The 16611-nt window shown below is 39.0% G+C and overlaps 1 protein-coding gene across 11 annotated transcripts in view; it reads left to right on the top strand.

Annotated features, from left to right (window-relative positions):
• The first annotated feature begins 159 nt into the window (after positions 1 to 159).
• The window catches only part of EVI5 (ecotropic viral integration site 5), a 65827-nt gene continuing 49375 nt past the window's right edge, over positions 160 to 16611 (top strand). For 3 of the 11 annotated variants that reach the window (XR_010622509.1, XM_065741624.1, XM_065741604.1), the window contains exons 1-9: positions 1191 to 1527; positions 6120 to 6349; positions 8310 to 8348; positions 9647 to 9836; positions 12745 to 12969; positions 13897 to 13971; positions 14557 to 14682; positions 15273 to 15416; positions 16463 to 16552. Coding sequence is in view for 10 of the 11 variants with exons in the window: in XM_065741624.1 (XP_065597696.1) it covers positions 1429 to 1527; positions 6120 to 6349; positions 8310 to 8348; positions 9647 to 9836; positions 12745 to 12969; positions 13897 to 13971; positions 14557 to 14682; positions 15273 to 15416; positions 16463 to 16552 (1218 nt within the window). In the remaining variant the exon portion in view is untranslated. Of the gene's footprint in view, positions 248 to 480; positions 540 to 1190; positions 1528 to 6119; positions 6350 to 8309; positions 8349 to 9646; positions 9837 to 11085; positions 11178 to 11980; positions 12128 to 12744; positions 12970 to 13896; positions 13972 to 14556; positions 14683 to 15272; positions 15417 to 16462; positions 16553 to 16611 lie in introns of those variants that run through there. The other 8 variants (XM_065741633.1, XM_065741588.1, XM_065741615.1 and 5 more) reach the window with 7 other exon arrangements.

Genomic DNA, 16611 nt, shown 5'->3' with positions numbered 1-16611 from the left:
GGCGTGGGCCTCGCCCGGGCCCGAGGCAGCGCGGGAAAGAGGCCCCTGCGGGCCGGGCCCGGCTCTGCGGGGGCGCGGGGCCGCCTCTCGCGGCGGCTGCGTGCGGAGCGCGCCTGCGCGGCGCCGGCACGGACGTGGCCCGGCTGCCGGGGGCGGCGGGGGGCGGCTCGGTGGAGGGGCGGCGGCGGCGGCGGGACGCGGGGGACGTCGATGCTCGCGCCTCTCCGTCGCGGGCGACGCTTCCAAGGTGAGGCGCGGGAATGTCCTCCCTCCCACCCCCAGCTGCGGGGCCGGAGGCGGTGCGCGGCGGGGCCTAGGCGGGGCGCGGCGGCCCGGCCGCGACGTCCAGTCCCGGAGGGTCGGGGCCGTGCGGCGCCGGGCTCTCCCCGCTGGCGAGGTGGGCGCTTCTGGGCCGGGGGTCGGCGGGGACCGTGGGCCTCGGCCCGGCGGGACGATGCGGTGAGAGCGGAGAGAGAGCGATCCTGCGGGGCCGGCAGTGCGGGGTGGCGATGGCGAGGAGCGCTCGGCTTTGGTCTGCGGTGCGTTCACACGGGGTTATCTGTAGAGAGATTTTTCTCAGTCGCGTTTTTATGGAGGTGTTGTTAAACCGGGAGCGTTTGGGTGCGCGGCTGTTGGGATGGGAGTTTTCAAAGGGTGCTTTCGGAGGTATCTGACGCCTCGTGCTGCATCTGCACCAACTCGCTTGTGTAATAAGGACAAGAACTCGGTGTTGCCGTTGTGGCTACTTGAGGTGCGTTTCACCTTCGGTTTCCCGGGGCGTTCTGAAGTCACACGGCATTCTTGCCTGTTTTCTATGCTGCCGATCAGAGAACAATTTGTGTGGGGTTAGCACGTTGTTGGAATTGCCAGCGTTAACAGTGAGCCTATTTTAAACCGTTCTTATGTTGTCCTGGGTCAGTTTTTGTAGAAGGTGGCCAGCAGGATATGTAGGAAAGCATCGCGTCTGTACGGAGGAGATCTGGCAGCATTTAGTGTGCTTTACTTATCTCTGAAAGAATTTGTCACAAAATTCAGGTTGTTTTTTTTCCCCCAATTTTTTTTTCTTAATTTACTTTATGTTCCTCAAAGATAAGGTAATTGTATTCTATTTGTTCTACTGGTGGTTGTTTTGCTTAAATTTATCTTTTTATTTTCCCTTCTAGCCTCCAGTTTCTGCTTTAGTCATGCTTATACAGCTCTACGTTCACGTATAAATGTTAATATTTAAGGATATTTTGAGGTAGCTCTTAGCTTTCAAGTAAGAGTCAGGAGAGGAAATGGGGGATGGTGAAAGAGGGACACAATCAGGAGGAAAACACTAGCTATTATGAATCAGCATTGCCTGAATTTGATTAAGCTGGGATGAGAACAGCTGTGGTGAGTGTCCCTGAGGTCCAGCCAGCCCAATAGTGCCTCTGAGAGTAGCAGATGTTTGGAGAAGAACAATTAAAAACAAGAATCTGCTTCCTCCTCAGATCTCTTCTGAGCTCCCACTACGCTGAAGCTCAGACACTTCCTGAGCTAGAGGTCGGCGGCTTGGATTCTTTGTGTGTCTTTTTCATTGCCTTCTCTATGTTTTCCTTCTGTAGGCTTGTCTGATGGGTTTTGAGCAAGTAAGCAGGAGGTAGCTGGAGAATGGGGTAGGTGAAATGGAGTTTGTGGAAAGGAGGAGACAGGAGGTGCTTTTCAAAGTTGGTGGGAGAAGGGGTGGGGGAAAGTGAAGTGTTGAAGTAGTTAGTGTCAGCTTCTTTGGGTAAGACTGAGGGATGAGAAAGATGGGGAAAAAAGGGGAAGTGAAGTCTCAGTGGATTTTGAAAAACAGAATTGTTTATCTTGCTAATTCCATGTTCTTATGTAACAATAGAAAAAAAAAAAAACAACCTGGTTGTTCTTTGCTCAAACAATTTTTCCTTGCTTTCATTTCATACTTTGAATTCAGTATTTTTTCCAAGACATAATAAAAATGTGTATTTAAATACAAAAACAAACAGTAAGTGCCTAAGTTTTTAATTCTCTTAGATAAATCCTCTCAAGTTTTAACTACATAATGGTGCTTTTGGATGGCATGCTGAATTAAAGCCCACTGTCTTATTTACCTTGTGAAAACCAACATCTGTTGGCAAGCTTTTGGTTCATTTAAATACTGTCTTCCTTTCATTATAGTCATCTGCTTAAATGTCTTTGGTTAAAGAGCGTCTTTTCCTTCTGCAGCAAGTGGTGGCTGAAGTAAGTGCAGGTTGGTAGCTGGGAAGGTGGCTTAGTCATAATGGAAGGGGACTTAGCTCACTTTGCTCAGCCCATGTTCAGCTGTGAGGTATTCCTCTTGGTTAATGTATGCTTCACAGAAGCTGTATGGCCATGAGGTAGAGGCAGAAGTGGTGTAGTGAAGTCTGGCTTATCCTCGATTGCTGTGAACTTGTTTAACTGCCCAAGATCTCTGGAAATACTGAGTTAGCTGTGAAGGGGTGTTTCAGGGGGAGCCTAGGAAATACTTGTACTGCCCTGGGATTTGAGTGGTGAAGAACATGAACTCCTTTTGGTCATGCTGAGACTGCACAGCGGCTGTTACTGCAGGCTCTATTAACTATCAACTTTGCTTGCTAATTTTCTGTAAAACTAACCCTTCTGAGTCAGGTTGAGGTAGTTACTGTGTGCTTGGGGCTGAAGTGCAGTACAAGGGTTGGGCTTTGTTCTGGACTAAAATGAAGATGTTGGCTTAGAGTGACTGTGGACTCTTAGATTGTGTTCATTCCTAACTTGGGAAACAGCCAGAAGCTGCCATCAGGAGTTACCTTTTTTTTTGTCCGAACAAATTTTGTCTGTCTCTGATAGTATTAAATGCCTCATTGATGAGATCATGAAATGTCCTTGATTTTTTTTTTTTAATTTTAGAAAATATTAATACTGTGGTGACACAGGTCTCTGATTCACCAGTATCACATGCTGTATTAATTCTGATGAGGGTTTGTTTTGCTTTTTAAATTTGGTTTCTTCAGACTGTCAGATGGAACGAGTCTTTTACTAGTGGATCGCTGCTCTCAGGATTTCACCCTGCACTTGTCATTAGCAGGACGTTATGGGAAGAGCTTACTGTTACCCTTATGAGAGGAAAAACTATTGAATGCTGTTTAAAATGGGCATCAAAAACATTTTGGAAGTGTTTTTTCCACGTGACTGCATAGAGGGATGTATATAACAACTTAGTTTTACATCTCTAAGATGCTTGACTTAGATACAGTTTGAATGACAGATTACTTTCAGGTGTAGTAAAAGAATTTCCAACTTAAATGTTAATCTCTGAAACAGCAGAGGTAAAATTCATTCAGCAAAGCAATTGTGCTTCTTGGTGTTATTTATTTTAGTTTTAATTTGCCTTGGAACGTGTTAGTGATGGAACTTTCAGGGTTTGGCTGCAGCTTTAGCAAGTATTTCCTAGACAGTTGGACAAAGAATTGTTTGATATTTTTAAAGGCAAAATGATGAATGCAAGTTAAAATTTCCTAGTAAGGTACGTACCAATCCTCATATAGACTTAGGAGTTTTACATGATCTTTTGCTTTGTTTCTCAGTGGCACTAAGGATGGTCTTTGATTTGTTGACCTTTTTGGATTTTTTTTTCCACTTGTTAGCAGACTTGTCCTACTAAAAAGACTTGGAGTTGGTGATTGGGGTGAAAGCTGGTGAGCACTAGTGGTGATATTTCTGACTATTGGTTAGTGATAGTATGAGAAAAATCAAGAATAAACGAGCAAAGCAGGCCTCATCTTCTCAGACTTAAGCTGAATTCAGTTAAATGAATTGGTAGTATAGAAGATGCAGGTGAAGCCTGTAGTGAAACCATGTTTGAGTCCTGAACTACGATTTTAGCTCATCAGGAGGCACGAGAACAGGCTGATTCACTAGCTGCTTTCCCTGTACGTCCTTCACTGAGTCAGTTCAGTTTGTTAGTCAGGTATTAGAATGCTATTAACTTTTTGAAGCAAGCAGGAGTCTGGGGTTTGTGGAATGCTATACAACTTGCTTGAAAACGGCGCATATAACCAACTACAGTTGTGTTAGACTTTCTTTTTATGTGCAGAGTACTATGAGAAGTACTTCCGTTTTCTTAGGAAGAGAAGAAGAGGTAGAGAGCATGTGAAATATACATAGTATACATAAAGGTATTGATATTTGTTAAGGCTTGCAATTATTTTTACTTTGTCATATGGTAAGAACAGTTAAAACAGTATTTCTGGTAACTGGGACACCCGTAGCTTTATGTCATGTTTCTTTCAGGGAAATGAGGAGTACTGGTGGAACTTCAGTGTCTACAGGAATATATATATGTGGGTTGCTCTGAAAGTAATGCCTCCTGTTTGTTTCCATGGAAACTACAACAGATAGCAAGAGCACAATAACACTATTTCTCAACACAGTTACCTCCATTAGCTGTGCGCTTCAGCCAGCAATGAACAAGAGCCTGTGTGCTGTGCTCAAAAAGCTATAGCAGCTGAGTGGTGTAGTGGGGACCATGGCTGTGGGCTGAGACCTGAGTTTGTGCTTGAAGTGCAATTAATTGGAAGGGTCTTAAGGAAGGCGTCTTTGGGGAATGCGTTCTTCAGGTTGATTGACTCTGTGGCTTTGCTCATGCAGAATAATGTTAATTTTGGTTTGGTCATCTGGGCAGTTCTCTGGATTTGGTTTCGTGGTTACCTCTCCTACTTTTCAAATTCAATTTGAAATTCAACATCTGAAAAATGCTGACTGAACTGCTGTCTTGTATAGTTTTCTTGACCATTCTGTTAGTATTCTTTACCTATCCATTCCTACAAACTTTTAAGTTACTTTTTCAATGCCCAGTGATCTGTTGGTAAATAAATTCTAGGGTTTTTTTCCTACTTCCTCGTCCCCTTCAGATTTCTGAGCTTGGAGTATGACTCTTGTGTAAGCCGTACTCAGATTTACTTTCTCACCTTAAGTCTTCTTAATTACTTTGCTTTGTAAGGAGATCAAAATGGATTATATGCTACTTCCCAGCTCGTGTCACAGTGTGCAACTCTAAATCAGTGCTTTTCTAATATTTATATGTGGATATCTGCTCAGAACAGAAGTGTGACTTTTGGAAGGTGTTTGCTGTATTCTTAAGATTCTTTCTGTTTCTGACTGTTTATTTTTGGAATAGCTGTGTTACTTGGCATATTTGAAGCAGTTAAACATTTGAGAAAAGACTCAGTCCTCTTACTGAATGAGATGCATGTGTTGTCTGTATCACAAATCTGCTATTTAAAATGAAACATGAATAATTTGTGCTTCAGGAGCAATAGAATATGAGTGTTGACTGAAATATTAATTATTACATTTAATACTTTGAAATCTCTACCATATTTTCTTTTTTTTTTCTTTTTGTTATAAAACGTGGTGTTAAAACACTAGTTTTGAAAGTGCATCTCCAAGATGAGCTTTAAAAATTTGTGGGTTTTATTTTTTTTTTTTAGTAACGTAAAAGGAAAGAAGTAGTAAAAGGACAGAAGAAGTTGCATAAGAAAGCTTAGGTGGTGCAGGAACCAACTGGAATGTTTCAGGTGCTTATTTTGGGGGTCTGTAGCAGAAATACTAAGTCATGGTCTGAAGCTGTGATGGAGCACCTGGTGGGAAGGCAGGACCAGCCCGGGGGAGCTCAGGTGCATGCAGTGCATCTGAGTGACCAGGGAGGGTGAAGTCAGGATCAGTGTTTAAACTGATAAGTTCTTGCTGCTTCTGTCAGTTGTGAGGTAGTTGATTGCTTCATTATTTATCTTTCTAGTGTCCTGTGCCTTTATTAGCTTATCAAGATGTCTTAGAAAGTAAGCTTTTATTCTGTAGTGGAAAGTCTGAAGTGACCTGTAGCAGAAACCAGCCCTGCCAAACAAATTCCTCTGTATCTTCCTTGTGTATTAGCAGTATCCTTGTGCGTTATTTCTTCTGTAACGTTGTATTGCTGTGGTGGCTGCTTGTAGCGCTTCTGACAGCTTTTGGTCTTCTGGAGAAATAAACAATCCCAATGTCAATTTATGCATATTGTATCTTTTCCCTGTTCAGTGACAGCTGGCTGGCTGAAAAGATGAAAAAACTGTTGCAGCCTCTTCTTTCTCTCATCATAGGTGGCGACAGACACGGTTGCAGGAAAGCTGAGCTCTACTCTCTCATGGGTGAAGAACACTGTATCACACACCGTCAGTCAGATGGCCAGTCAGGTGGCAAGTCCATCTGCCTCCTTACACACTACATCCTCCTCTACCACTCTGTCTACGCCTGCGTTATCGCCATCCTCACCAACACAGCTGAGTCCAGACGACCTAGAATTACTGGCTAAACTTGAGGAGCAGAACAGGTAAGCACAAGAGCTTTTGGTTTACGGACTATAGTAGTAAGACTGAATTGGTTTATTGTGGCTTCATTGTTGAGACTGTTAAAGAACGTTGCTGTTCATAGCACAACACCTTAATTTCAAGGTTAAGAATCAATGTTCTTGAGATATATGTTCTAGAAGATATGTTTTTGTTAATGATCAGAAGTGTTAGTTTTCTGGTTTTAACAAAGTGCTCATAACTGCTTCTTGTTCTAGAAATTCACATTGAAGTCACACGGTCTTCAGTTTCTCAACTGAAATGGAGTATCATAGGAATGAAACCTCTGTGTAACCTCCTCCTAAAAATAAATAATACCATAAAAATACCATAAAAATGGTATTTTCATAGGCTTTTTGAAATGTGAAGTACCTCAGAATTCTTTGTTCCTTTTTGATTTCCACTGTACAGCCTGCTCACATGTAGGCTGTTAGCATGTTACCTTTTACCTATATTGTTCTACCTGGAGCTGGATTTTCTGTTGGAAATACTAGAAAGGTAGAAGGAGCTATTCTGCTATTTAGTTTAAGGGTTTGAGCAGATTTATTCAGTTTGTACTCTGTAATTTAGTCTGCAGCTCAGGTTGTTTCATGCAAGTACAGTTAATAAAGGAAGCGTTGCAGTTTCTTCAGTGTAGTGGCTGGAGACCTACTGTTATGGATAGAGCAGTGTTCAAGCATCTTTTATTTGCAAGGAATAATAGATGCATCCTGCTGTTATGCTGATAGTGACAGATACAGAATGACTTAATTTCATGAAAGATAAATCCCTAATCAGTCATTGCTGTTTGTCCTGTAATTTTTTTATAGGCTGCTATAACTGAGAGGAGAAGGTAACGCCAACTGTCTCCTGGCATGTCTTATATTCTCATTCTGCTGCCTAATAATAAAGTCACTTAGAAGGAAATTGTAGCTGTCTAGTTCATGAGTGAGAATGGAAGTCAGCTTTTAAACCATGTCATCCTCCTTTCCTTATGGTTTATGGGATTGTCTTTCCTTTGAAGATGCAATATGTGCGGTTTTTGTTTTTCTAGTAGCCATTTAAAATTTATCAAAAGAATAATAATAAAAAAAAGTAAATTGAGTGCTTTAAAATAAGCTAATTTGTTTTTAATCTGAGGCTTTCAGTTCTGTTTATGACCAAGGGTCTCATTTATGTTTGAAAAGCTATAGTATCTGTTCTTTGGACTGCTTATCTGTGTTTGGGCGTAAGATTTCTACGTCTAGAGTAGTCATTAAGCCCTGTGGTTAAATTAGTTTGCTTCTTCAAAGCATGTGAGCTTGAGCTTGCTAGCTTTTCTTCTTTGTGCTTGCATTCTTAATTTAGTACAATTTAGGTTAACTTCTAAATTTTCATTTGAAATTTTTTTTAGATAGATGTTATTCAATTCCTCATTTAGTTTGTTTTGTGTATGAATTGTAATTAGGGGATATCCTATCAGATATATCACACCAAATGTTCTTTCCTTGTGAGATACAATACTTGAAGTAAACTAAAATGTGGTGCTCTCATCATGGAGGGTGCACTGTAGTTTTGGAAGTTTGACTCTGCATTTTAACACAGTAGTGCTTTGTTGAGAAGGAACTGTGTTCTGAACACAGGGAACTTGGTTCTGCAGTCTGGAAGAATGGCTGGTGCTGGATATTTATTTGTAAAGGTTTAATTTATATTCTTGACTTCAGTATAATAAGAACAATACAAATTATTTAAACAGGCTAGGAACTGGAAGAACTCAGACTGTTTGTTTCAGGCTATGAATGTGTCAAGCATTCTGTAATCCGGTTCTACTGGAAGTCTCCTCAGAATAGTGAGGTAGCTCAGTCCAGAGTCCTGTTGGAGCTGTTTGGCATTAGTAAATCATTTATAAAGTTTTAGGTGAAAGAAATCAGAAATTCATTCGTGTTGAACAGCACAGAACTCGCATACTACTTACTCTGGAAACAGCTTCTCACTTTCAAATCCAAGGACAATGAATTTATCCAGGTAAGGTCAACCTACTGAAATCTAGCTAAGCTTTTATAGAAAGCTGTGGTAATTAACCAGTCAGAGCCTTTTATAATCATCATGTTTTTATAATGGCAATATTTTTTCTATGCTCATTTTTATCTGTGGTTGCTTTCTTGACATTGACTCACATTGGTAGAAGGAGTTTCAAACTAAGTTTAGTTTGATCATGCATTGATCCTAGGTTTCTAAACATTAAAAAACAATAGGTGAAAGGTGGGCACTGGGAAGGCTGATGTAAGTACCTCTTACCTGGGAGCTTAAGCTGCAGGAACTCTTATACAGAGACTTGTATAAGAGGGTTCTGATTGATGAAATACTTAAAACTTAACACAACCTTGCTAAAATGCTGCAAGACCTTTAGATTTTGTGCAAGTGCATGGACAGTCTTGCTGCCTGATAATCCCAGAAGTTCTCATATGCAAGGGCTGGGCTTTATCCATCCGTTAGTGTTTGTTGCCCAGTTCCCATTAGTTACATCTGAATTTTTTTTTCTCATCCAGTTATAAAAACTCCATATTTAACAGCTGTCAGCATGATCTGGGCATTACAAAACTGCTTTGGGTTTTAATTATTCCGTCTCTATTTACATTATCGATGTATATAGTGTTAATGGGGAGATGTTTAGCTGGCTTCTTTCCTTTAAAATTACTGTCTTTTCTAGTGCCTTTGACATTTGAAACGATTGTTGAGAATATTTAACTTGTTTGCTTGTGTTTCCTTTGTCAGTTCAGTGCACAAGAGCTCTTGGATTACTTTTTTTTTGTGCGTGTGTTGCTAGTAAGGCCAAACCCTCTTGCTGGTACTTATACCTTGATATCTTCCAATCTTCCATGTTTGGCTTTCAATCTCCAGTTGGTGAATGTATGCAAGAAGTTAGATTTATGGTGCTTTTGTGCTTTCTCCAACTTGATATTTGGCTTTGTTAAGATGTAGTTCAGGAGAAGGCAAAACACTGATTACAATCTCAGTTAGTATTGACGCACAGTGTGACACGTCTGTCTGTTCCTTAAAAGGCTGCGATGTATCTCGATGTGATCTGCTACTCTGGCTGCAGAAATGCTTGAGCGATTATAAATAGTAATATCGAGCAGTTCTATTTAAATTTATCACAGATGGATGTTGGGAGAACTGTACCAATGGAACTCTGTGCTTGTTCTTTGCAAAGAGGTTGGAAGCACAGATTTGAAAACAAACCACAGTGTGGTAATACTGTGATAAGAGCTTGTTTCTTCTTTTATTTTTTTTTTTCTTGTGTGTGCTTGGTTTCTTTGCAGGCTACTGGAAACAGATAGCAAATCCTTGCGGTCGGTAAATGGGTCAAGAAGAAATAGTGGGTCTTCTCTTGTATCTAGTTCATCAGCTTCTAGCAATCTCAGCCATCTTGAAGAGGACTCGTGGATCCTGTGGGGAAGGATTGTGAACGAATGGGAAGATGTACGGAAAAAGAAAGAAAAGCAAGTTAAGGTAGTTGGATACATTTGTAGGATAGATTTGTAGTGTGATTGCTTTTTTGGCTCAATTTTTAAGATATCTTATCTACTTTGATCCTGAAGCCTTCTTACATAACTGTTACTATACTTCAGTTTTGCCTAGCAATGTCTCATTGAAAACTAGATGCATATTGTGAATACCAAGGCTTTTTATTTAATGGATAGATTCCCTTGAGTCATATACTTGCTGTTTTCAAAATGGAGTTAACTGAAAAGCTGCTTTAAGACCATAATGTAGCTGGATGCTGTGATTTATTTTTTTTCCCCCTCTGATCAGCTGTCTGTTTAAAAGCAATCTTATTAGAGGAGCTGATCATTCTACTGTTCCAGGTTCTGATACAAATTTAGTTCAATTGTTCAGGCCAAGCGTGTTGATCCCACGGATAACCTCAAGTGGAACAAAACAGTTTCTAAACTGAATGGATCAGATAAATTTTGGGTAGTATATATCCAGTCAAAGTCAGTTATGGCCATGTGCAGAAACAGAATTCGACAGCAATTTAAATGAAAAAGCATTTAGGGGATTTAACATCCATGTTCCAGAGGCAGAAAGTACAGGAAGTGTAGGATTTTTATTTGTAGGCAGACTATTTTGTTTCAGTTCTTTATTGGCTTTAGTCTGTAGTTTTATGTGCAGAATACAAATTTCAAGGTCTCTTGAGTAGTTTGAAGTTCATGTGAGTGAATAAGTTGTGGGAAGGCGGAACAATGGGCTTAAGCAAAGCGTCTTTTATGTGAAGCAGTTGTGAAGAGAGAACATGACTCGAAAGTGGAAGCAAGGGGTGAAAATGAATTCAAGGCTCTCTGCTTGTATAGGGAAAAGAGTTTTTGGAAAGGTGTTCCCAAAAAGCTGTGAAAAGAAGACCCATGAACCTGGGAAGGAGAAGTAGACTGGTAATAACTAGATCGGGTTGGATAGAATTCAGTGTCTGAACTGCTTACCTGTGGACTTTGTTTATAAAGTGTGGTCAAGGTTTGTTGAACAAATATTCACTGAAAGTTAGTCAATTAAATATACTTCTAGTGAGTTTTTCATTGGTGAAATAATTCTCAGATGTGTTTTTTGTTTGTCAAAAATCAAGGTAAACTTTGGAATACTGGAACATCCACACTTGGTTGTACAGATAGGTATGATTTTAGCAGCCCAAGTTTCATTTTGTAGTGACTATGAAAGCTAGTTACTAGATACTTGGGAAGTTTTTGAAGTGTTAGTCATGGGTGTATATGCTTTCTTGTATGTGATATGATCCATCTGTGTGTTTTGATCCTCTTTGGAACTCTTACCCTTTCTGGAGAGATTCTGAAAGGTGACACTGTAAGTCCTGCTTTGTGCCCAGCACTGTGTAAAATAATATCATTTTAGTGACACTTAGGTGTGTTTTCCTGCTGTTCCTCTGAGTGTTGATGGAATTAACCCTGTTATTTTTGTCAAATAGGTGCATGATAACTTAATTCAAGAAACTACTTGCTAATGATTTGTTTATACTTCTAACCTTCTTGAGGTTTTAGATGACTGAACTGCGATCTGATAGTGCAATGCTGACATAATAGCTAGAGATAAATGTGGAAGGCTGTCTTAGACTTGCTGGTTTGGAGTTGGACATCTTTTAGGAAATAACACAGTGTCACAGTTGTATCTAAACAAATAGTTGCGGTGACGTTACTAGGAAGGTTCTGGAAAAAGCTAGTGATCTTTAGCATATTGAAAAGCTGCAGATAGTGCTGCAGAACTCCTGCAGTGCAGTTCAGGCTTAACAAATAATTTGAAGCAGGAGTGTCTGTGGAAGTTACCAAGTTCAGAAGATTAGTTAATATTACAGGGATATCTTAATACTTGTAGTAGTAGGATAAATACTTGGACATATGGGAATAGAAGATTTTGACCTCAGAATAAATAGCAGCAAAATAAACTCTCCTGTAGGAGGCAGAGCATTTGATAATAGTTCGTAAGGCTTAAAAAAAAAAGGCAAAAACCAAATAACTACAAACAAAAACCCACCCCTGACAAAGGAGCCCTCTTGTTTTGAGGAGGCAGTCTTGTAGTTGGATTGATCCTTGTTACAGAAAGTACTACTAAACCTATTAACTTTGACTCATATTTTCCCCTCGGTTTTTCAGATCAAGCAACAAGACTGCTTCCTACTTGTCCTTTCTGAAAAGACAAGTACCATACTTGGAATGTGATTTCTCAGATCTGTCTGAGAACGTCTGAGTTGTACAGTAACTAGCTGATTTTTATTTTCTTTTTTCTCCAGAGAATTTCAGGTAAATGAGGCAAGCTCAGTTGATGTAAACAGTGTATTCTTGGTCTAGTGTCAGTAATTACATTAAAAAACTTCCTTAAAACAAAAGGAAACTTTGAAATACTGTCACAACAGAGGAGAAGAGGAATTTAGACATTTTTGTGAAGCATGCGTCAAATGACTGATGATAGAAATCTTGTGCACTTTTTTCTAGTTGTCTGTGTTCCAGTTAGTTTAGCTTTTTTTTTTTTGCCATTTGCTTCTTAGAAATTAAGCAGTAATTTTAGAAATTTTCTAGATATCTAGGAATATTTTTGAGTGCTTTCTTCAATAATATTTTTGAAATATTAAGAATAACTATTACTCTTCAGCCCAGAGGAGTTCTTGTTGGAAATGTTTTTTTTAATATTCAGCATTTTTCATAATCAGTTACTTCAAAACAAACAAACAATCCACCAACAACCAACCAACTTTAATTATCTAAAGTATCTAATTAAAAATCATTTATCTTTGTTATCTGCCAATTATCTGTCAGGCTATAATTGAGGCTTATACCTTATGAACTTCATAACTTGTTTGTGACATGATATAGTATTTTCAAGAAATATTAATGATTTTGTGTCCTTCTCTGTGCTTTAGGAGCTTGTTCGAAAAGGGATACCTCATCATTTCAGAGCAATTGTTTGGCAACTGCTGTGTAGTGCTCAAAGCATGCCAATAAAGGATCAGTATTCAGAGCTTTTGAAAATGACATCTCCTTGTGAGAAGCTAATAAGAAGGGACATTGCTAGAACGTATCCTGAACATGATTTCTTTAAAGAGAAAGACAGCCTCGGGCAGGAGGTTTTATTTAATGTAATGAAGGTAAGTCAGCATTTCAGTTCTTGAAAACACATTGGCAAGAATAAGCAAGCACAGAGGTTTAGAAAATAATTTATATTGTGAATGTGCTGCATCAGTTTTACTTATGTTTAAAGTTTAGTTTTAAACTTACTCCACTTCTCAAATTTGGTTTCAAAGGTAGCTTTCAAATACCATATTTCTATTTGATATGTTTTTACAGAGGTTTAAAACATTTGCTTACTAAACTTGCATTGAAGCAATTTCACATAGTAAGTGCTGGAGAAAGTGTGCCATGAAATGAACAATACTGACGGATGGGAACATAGTAAATCAAAATGGTTTTCAGGTGTTGGTGAATCTGTGTGTGGTAGAAGAAAATGGTAGGTGCAAGCTAATGAGCAGTTAGTGCCCAAGCACAAATAAGACCACCATAAAGTGTCACTATATTGCCTCCATTCTACTAGAGCTTAAATTGTTCTACGTCATGTAGTTTCAGCAGGAAAGTCAGCATGTTTCTAAATCATAGTGGCTTCCGATTCTACAATACGCATGGAAGCCACCTGTAAATAAAACTACAGCTCCTAATTGTTCTGACACAGACTTATGTTTCTTTTGTCTAATCTTCTGTAGATGTTGTAATCCTGTGCATTTGGTATGGAGACCTTTTATCTTTTAAAGTGTGGCAAATTCTGTGAACTGCAAGCTTCTTTAGGTGTGTGTTGGTGCTTTGAAGGCCAACACAGAGCAAAGTTCATACATTTTTGTATCTGCAGGTAGCAGTTAAACATCTGACCAAAGTTTTTGCATGGAATGTCTATTTCCTCTGGGTTTGGGAGAGCAAGACAAAATTGTTATCAAAATAACAGCATGAGTATGATATATATTTTATTAGTAATGAGGATTTAATTGTTTAGAGTCTTAAAAGTGTTATTTTGTATTATTTTGCAGGCTTATTCTTTGGTTGATCGTGAGGTTGGTTACTGTCAAGGAAGTGCTTTTATTGTTGGATTACTACTTATGCAGGTAAACACTATATTAAAAATACATGAACCTTGAAAATCCCTGCTAGATTATGTAATATGTCAGAGGGAGGAATTTTTGTCATTCTTCTTAACCACTTTTTGTTACAGTGTAATTGGGGAAGGCTGCCTTTTATTCTGCAATTCAAATGCGACTTACTGTGTGTTTCTGTCTTTTGTCAAGAAGCTACTGCCTTTCTGAGTGGGAGAATATATTTATTTCTAAGGTGGGATCCCAGACTTGCAAGTACTCTGAGAAGTGCTGTTTCAGCTGTTGATGAACTAGTCAGTTCAATTCTATTATGCTAAACGCCTTTTCAGTTCAACTGGAATTTCACAAGTTTCATATTTTGAAAGTTGTCTTCACATTTCTATTTGGTTTTATAAGCCAGGTTATATTCTAAGAAGTTTGCAGACCTCCATTTCAGTTTAGAAACCACTTGACAGGACTCAGCTCATACAAAGAAAACTGGTAGTAATCATCTGTTATAAATTCCTTGATTAGAGAAACAACAGAACACTGAACCTTCCCAGACATCCATTCTGTCTTCTCCTGAGTTTGTTTCTTTTGTTTTTATTTTTGATACAGATGCCAGAAGAAGAAGCATTTTGTGTGTTTGTTAAATTAATGCAGGATTACAGACTACGAGAACTCTTTAAACCAAGTATGGCTGAACTGGGCCTTTGTATGTACCAGTTTGAGTGCATGATACAGGTACACATGAAATCTGTCTAACCTTTTCAGTAACTGAGTGTAATAAGCTTGGGAATTGCAGTTCAAGAGCTGGCTTATCTGTTGGTAAAAGGCTGTTCTCTGACAATAGCTGATTTCAGGACTGCAGGAGAAAGTCTGTGTCTGTATGATGTACCTTTTAACCTTTAACAGACAGTGTCATGAGGACATGTGTTGCTGTACTTCATGACTATGAGTAATGAAGCTTGGATTGAAAATTAAAAGTCAAATGTCTTTGTACTAAAATTACAGCTGATTTTTTTTTTCCCAAGTGAAATAGAAGTCAGGCTGACAGACGAGTTGGCCTAATTTTGTGATACGGAAATACTTTCATTTCTACTGTGCAGTGTGGAAATAATGCAGATTACTGTCTGCTGCGTAGTTCTTCATAATGATAACTTCTCATATCCATGTTGAGTAATATTTCTTCTAGTTGTGTGCTGTGTAACCGCTGGCTATATATAAGTACTGATTATTTTATTTTTCGCCATATCTGCCTAAGCCATTCTCACGATGAATACTTCTTGCTAAAGCATAATATAAATGTTTTTTTTCCTCATCTCTTTCTCCAGGAGCATCTTCCAGAACTTTATGTGCACTTTCAGTCTCAGAGTTTCCACACTTCTATGTATGCATCATCATGGTTTTTAACTATATTTCTTACAACTTTTCCACTACCAATTGCAACAAGAATATTTGATATCTTTATGTCTGAGGTAACTACTCAATGCTTATGTTCTGTTTCAAGAATAGTGGTTAAGAGAGCTATTTCAGTAGTACTATGAAGACTGTTCTGATGGGGAAATTTCAAACACCTCTGCTTTGCAGATGTTTGTTTATCAATAATTTGGTAGGGGAGATGTCTGTGCATGTAGTTTGTCAAGGAAAAATTACTACAAATTTGAATATAGATGCTGTATGTGGTGTTACAGTCTAAGCCTATTGAAAAGTTATTGTATCTGCCAGAGGTTCTGCATGCGATAAGATGGCATCATGCAACAGGGGCATCTGGTTTTCAGTTGTTTGGGGTAGAAAATATTCCTTCAGGTCAAGTTAAAACTTCATGGGGAGAAGCAGATAAGGAGGGAAGAGCATGGAGGAGCTTCTTCTGTTTAGAAGATGGCTAGTAGCCAGAAGGATTTATGGAATTTTTCAGTGGAGTTATCACTGATGGCCATGGTGTACCTAAGATTAGAGCTTTTGGTAGTTGCAAGCAGTAGCAAATAAAAGCTTTTAGTCCATTTATGCTCTTCCTCTGCAATAATCTTCTAGAAAATAATAAGTCAGGGGTGGATTCCTTCCAGATCGTGTATAGTATCTAGGACATTCTGGAGTCAAACATTCCCTTGCATCTGTTTAAATTGTTCAGTTGTGTTGTACCTTGTCTGAAACTAAAACGCCTTTTCTGAGAAGTACCCAGTTCCTTTTGTATTTTTATTCATTACTCATTACGTTATTCATTTTATTCATTTTAGAACTAAACGTTTTTAAATACGTAGATACAGCTCACAGAAGGAACTGTAGTTCAAGAGATTTTTACCTCTAGCTCTCTGAGGAGGATCTTGTGTCAGGACAAGAAGCCTGACTATTTGTACAAAACAAGGAACCCGGGATCAATCTGTTCTTTAGAGATTTTCATTTTCCCTTTCTCTTGTTTGGGAAACTGTGTGAGCTTTTCAGTGTTGTTAACTAATAGAATCATATTGTAGCATGGACATTACTATGAATAATTGTTGAATATTGTTTTCACTTCTGTTTACAGGGTTTAGAGATAGTATTTCGAGTAGGTTTAGCACTGCTTCAGACAAACCAAGCAGAATTACTGCAGCTTGACATGGAAGGGATGTTACAGGTAAGTTAAGATGATAATATTGTAAGAGATGTGAGAAATGTGTGGTTTGTTTATTTGCA

The sequence above is a fragment of the Cyrtonyx montezumae genome, unplaced genomic scaffold, assembly GCF_038088225.1.
Source record: "Cyrtonyx montezumae isolate F1298 unplaced genomic scaffold, pur_monq_1.0 scaffold_1, whole genome shotgun sequence".
Taxonomy (NCBI): Eukaryota; Metazoa; Chordata; class Aves; order Galliformes; family Odontophoridae; genus Cyrtonyx; species Cyrtonyx montezumae.
The sequence above is the reverse complement of the archived record's forward strand: the minus strand, read 5'-3'. Positions and strand labels throughout refer to the sequence as shown.